The 4,925-nt window shown below is 39.7% G+C and overlaps 1 protein-coding gene across 2 annotated transcripts; it reads right to left on the bottom strand.

The window, feature by feature from the left end:
* Positions 1 to 1,324: 1,324 nt before the first annotated feature.
* On the bottom strand, positions 1,325 to 3,845 carry LOC121785700 (pre-mRNA-splicing factor ISY1 homolog). Of its 2 annotated transcripts, XM_042184109.1 has the most exons (3): positions 3,272 to 3,845; positions 2,239 to 2,674; positions 1,325 to 1,540 (listed from the first exon to the last, which is right to left on the bottom strand). In XM_042184109.1, exons 1-2 carry the CDS (start codon positions 3,733 to 3,735, stop codon positions 2,242 to 2,244), a joined length of 897 nt encoding a protein of 298 aa, XP_042040043.1. In that variant the 5' UTR covers positions 3,736 to 3,845; the 3' UTR covers positions 1,325 to 1,540; positions 2,239 to 2,241. The 2 variants fall into 2 exon arrangements, with proteins under 2 accessions (XP_042040043.1, XP_042040042.1); XM_042184108.1 differs by lacking the exon at positions 1,325 to 1,540 and having other exon boundaries at positions 2,080 to 2,674; positions 3,272 to 3,844.
* Positions 3,846 to 4,925: the final 1,080 nt, after the last annotated feature.

Raw genomic sequence — 4,925 nt, 5'->3', positions numbered from 1 at the left:
CAAGGTTGTGCACTCAGCAGGGATACTCTCAACCTTATCAACCGCCTCAGCAGCCACACCACACCGCGCTCAGACAACCCACTAGTTGGGATCCACCTGCCTACTGGGAGACAACGGAACAACGCCCCTTCCACGAGGTCTCGGCATACGATCATCCGCTGCCCCCCAACCATAACTCAGGATGGAATCAACCCGCGCCGCAGCCACCTTGTCCAGCCACCACCACGGCACATCCGACTCTCGCACAACTTCAACAATTGTTGGAAGCTTGCTACAGGATGGAGTCTCACCTTGTTGCAGCCGACCGACGCATCGACAACATGCTTCCTCCCGAGCTGCCTGAACCTGCGCAGCCCTACGGCTCTCAAATTTTTGGGTTTGGGGACCTCGTTCAGCACCTTCCTCCATCAGGAAATAGCAAGGCTTCATCGGGGCCGTCGGGTTTAGTCCCCTACGACTCATTGGCTCCGCCGCAGCAGTCGAGTACAACACCACCACCCTTTGTGCTGCTTCCCGATACCGCCCTCGAGCCGCCGCCGCCGCTAGAACTTCTTCCTTGGCAAGTGGAATATCGCTCGTTGGCTTATGCTCTGTCCAAGACTTCAGTTGGGAATGTTTTGGAGTGCAATAAGAAAGAGATTGTGATTCTTGACTGTGATCGAGTCGAGGAAGGATTTGATGATTCTTCGGAGAAGATTCTACATTCTTCTTCTCGTTTTGGTGGAGTTGAAAAGGTTGAGAAGATAGAGAAGTCCAGTCCGGATTCCACATGTAAAGAGAAACCGGTTCACGGTTGCATCGAGATTCAGTGCGCGCGACAATTGAATGCTTCTCGATTCAAGATTCCCCAAGTCCAGATTGGTTTGGGTAGTTCCATTATGGACAACGCATCGCTGAAATTATTGAGTGATTCATCTCATGTCAGGATTGTCGCAAGTATGAATCATCGATCAACATCGCTCGACGCCGATGCCCGATTGATTCCTCCGCAAAATGACACTCTATGCTTGAGCATTCATGGACGCATTGCTGCAGGGAGACGCTCAACTATTCGGTGTATGTTTGACCCAGTAGGATTCCTCAACACTCATCGTTGCTTCATGGTGCCCACCTTGAGGACAAGGTGGATTTCAACCGTGAGGGAGTTGATACGGCTATTATTATTATAATTATTTAGTTAATTAATTATGGATTTTCATATCTTTTTAATATCTTTTGTCTTGCTCATTAAGTTAGTATCCACTATTATAAATAGTGGACATTGTTCTTTAGTTATATCATTCAAGAAATATCAATCATCCTTCTATTTTACTTTCTCTTACTCTCTTTCCTTTCAAACGTGCAAAACGCACAAAATCATAATTTTGACGCCGGATTGATCGACGGGCAAAAGCTCCCGCGACGTTCGACGCAAAATCTACGAGTTAAGGAACTTCATCCTTAACAAAGTCACTTTCTCGTCCAGTCCTGCCTCAACATTCATGTGTTCCTCCTTTGCTTTCTTTTCTGTTAGTAGTACCAATTTGTTCATGCACCTCTCCTGTGATATCTCACAAAAAATCGCAACTTTAGGAAATGAGCTATTTATATATTTTGCAAGTTTTGTTTTAAGACTATGTATTACTATTTGCATATTCAGTTACTATAATTTATACACATACTCTTTAGTTTGTTTCAATATTTTGGTTCATGACTAGTTAGTAGACTTGTAACATTTCACACTATACGCAAAAATCACTCAATATTATGCAGTACATTCAAAATTACTACGTATACATACTAAGTGCATCTTGCTCAACAGACCAGATTGCAGGTTTATCTGTCTGCCTCTTCTGAAATCTGTGGGGACAGAATAGTAACATCTGAAATGCTTTGAGAAAGCTTGCCGTTATCGAACCAGAATGGTCACTCTCTATTTTTTTAATTATGCAAACTCAGTTTCAAATATGAGAATATGAGATGATTGACTGTTTCAATATTGTTCAAGGTTATATTAGTAAAAGTATATTTTAACTTGACAAGCATAAACATTTTTCTCTTATAGTTCCTATCAAGCAACAAGATGCAATATCAATCTCATATCATCCACAAAATATATCTTTCTAACCATTATCTTGATATGCCTACCACACAAGACAGCAGTAGTTGATATTATAATGCAGGTGGTCTTTTTGTTTCTAATTTAAACAATTAACAGAACGTACATGAGAAATCTAGTTAGGTGGCAGATGAACATACCATCTACTTCTGGATATTAAGCAACGACTTTGCTTCGTTTAGCCCCTCTAGCAACTCAATGCTTGTATACTTGCTCAACATTTCCTGCTTCTTCTTCTCTAGTACTTTCTTTTTTATCTCCTCCTCATCTGGCAGGGGCACGTGAGCAATAAACTCCTTCTCCTTCTCCTTCTCCTCTCTCTCTTTCATTCTCTCTTCCTCTACCACATCCTCTTCCTCCTCAAACAAGATTTTCGACACAACACCCACTTCCACCACCTCCCCACTCTTTACAGCTCTCCTTGCTTCCTGTTTTATCTTCTCCATCTCCTTCCAGTCTGCCACAGCTGCAGCCCTCATATTCTGCTCTGCTGGTCCTTCAAGTTTCTCTAAAATGCCATCCTCATCATCCCTATAACCATAATAACTTGCATCGATCCTTTTGTATATATCATACCTACAAACAGAGGGTTTGTTAGACAACATTAGAGATTGCATGTCATTTTCCTAGTTCTCATTCATAAATAAACTAAGTCAACATTGACCCAAAACACATGTCTAAAAAAAGAAATGTATATATAGTGACAAGGAATCCGCATCTTTACATTCAATCAAGAAAAAAAATGCAAGTGTTTCCAAAGATAAGTTTGCTTAGCCAACTAGAACTAGGATCGCTGACTGATGACAAGTAAGGAAGTTCATAAAAGGGCTTTCTGTGTGGATCCATCATTTCAAAGGCAATGGATTGGTAATATAGCTATTCAACAGAGAGTATGCAATTGCTCAGAACATTAGAATCAATAAAGACTAAAGACTTATATTTGCTAATCCAGGCATACATTGTCTTCTATTGCTCAACATCCTAAAATGTGTGTGCATAAAGTGGCAACCGGCATACGTATAGAATTTCCCTCTCAAAGATACGAATTAACTTTAAACTACTCGAGATACCTTTGTTCATAATTCAGGAATAAACTAGACAAAAAAACTACGCTTCTATCAATAGATTATTCACAATTCTTCAATATTAATTGAATCTTCAATAAACAATTACCTTGTGCGCCTTTTCCTCAGTTCAGGAGGCTTCTCGAACAACTCTCGAACACCAGGCAGCTTCTTGGCGGCGCCAAAGTACCTATAACCGGGACCCCTGCCGCTGGGGTTGGGCACGTCGACAATGTTTCCATCCAAATCAGTCATCTTCGCGGAGTGCCTCGAGTAATTATGTCCTCCTAGTTCCACGATGCGCCGCTCCCAATGCACCTTCTCTCGGATGAGCTTGTTGATCTCGTCGTTCAGGTCCCTGATGCGGTGCTCTCCGAGGCCTTCGTTCTGGATCTCAGCGACTTTCCGGCCGATTTCGCGCATGATTTGCTGGCGCCACTTGTCGGCCTCCGCCAGATCGCGGCACTCCGATGCCAGGTAGGGGCGGCGCTCCTTAGGCTTCTTCTTCTCCTCCTCTTTCATGGTGATGAAACGATTGAGCATGGACTGCGCTTTCTCTTCGTTACGAGCCATGGCGGAAGAATTGGGGAGGAATTGGGATTTTTGGTGGAAGGAATAAACCCTAGTTTATGAGTTGTGTGTGGGAGATTGGGAATTGCGGTTTATCTGTTTTAAATTTCTCGTATATACTGTTTACGGAATCCGTTCAGATCAATAAGACATTAACTATAATAATTTGATAGGAGTATTAAATTTTTAGATTTCTAGTATTGATTTGGATTATTGGTAATGCATCTAATCATATTTGGTAGTATTAAATTTTGAATTTCTAGTATTGATTTTTTTTAAGTTCTGGCATTAGATTTTCGAATTTTATTCATTTATGTAATTTCAGAATTTTCTGATCAAATTGAATTTCATAGTTTGGATTCGGATTTTCATACAATTGTAATCAGGTTCATTTTTTATAAAATTTTGAATTTCAGATCAGATCACGAACCAATGCTTGGACCAGTCAAAATCTTAAATTTTGTTATTTGTAAGACTTGATTTTGGTAGCAAATTTGTTATTTCACCAAAACTATAACTATACCCCTATATAAGGATGTATTAAGATGACAACACTCTTTATTATGACACCATACCACCATTTTAGGTCATTGGATTTAAAAATCGTGTGCTTGTCAAGCTGCCATGTGGCAACATTTGTTGAATCAATTAAAAAGCGGAGGGGTAAAATAGGAAATTTCTAATTTTACATTACCAGATTGTAATGTTATTCATTGAATATTGTAGTCTTACCATATCAATATTGCAGTTTACCACTCCAGCAATATCTAATACACTGGACTGCAATATCCAATACGCTAGACAGCCTAGACTGCAATCTATAGATTGCAGTGTAGCGTTTATACTATTGCAGTGTAGCGTTTATAGTATTGTAGGCTACATGTTGTCACAGTGTCACTTTAAGATGTGTTGTCATTTTAAAACACCCCTATATATGTATAAAAGCATCTCCAATAAATAAGGATAAATGAAAGAGGTATATTACTTATTTACCTTCTCAGAAAGTGAAATATACATATTCAAAAAGTAACATATTCCAAAAGAAAAAGGTAGTATATTGAGAGGTAAATGATGAAATAAAATAATAGTACAAAATACATTAAAAACATGAAGTGTAATACCTTGTCAAATATCTTCCCCTTGGAGAATGATTTTGCATGAAAAGAAGAAAAATATGGCAGTTTTAAGATTTT

The sequence above is a fragment of the Salvia splendens genome, chromosome 22 (assembly GCF_004379255.2).
Source record: "Salvia splendens isolate huo1 chromosome 22, SspV2, whole genome shotgun sequence".
Taxonomy (NCBI): Eukaryota; Viridiplantae; Streptophyta; class Magnoliopsida; order Lamiales; family Lamiaceae; genus Salvia; species Salvia splendens.
This window is presented reverse-complemented; position numbering and strand designations above follow the sequence as displayed.

What these genes read in the sequence shown, in the direction of transcription:
- LOC121785700 (XM_042184109.1), bottom strand. Translation starts at nt 3,735, where the DNA reads ATGGCTCGTAACGAAGAGAAAGCGCAGTCCATGCTCAATCGTTTCATC. An exon ending in CTGAGGAAAAGGCGCACAAG is followed by an intron (nt 2,675 to 3,271) that starts GTAATTGTTTAT and finishes CTCTGTTTGTAG; the next exon opens with GTATGATATATACAAAAGGA.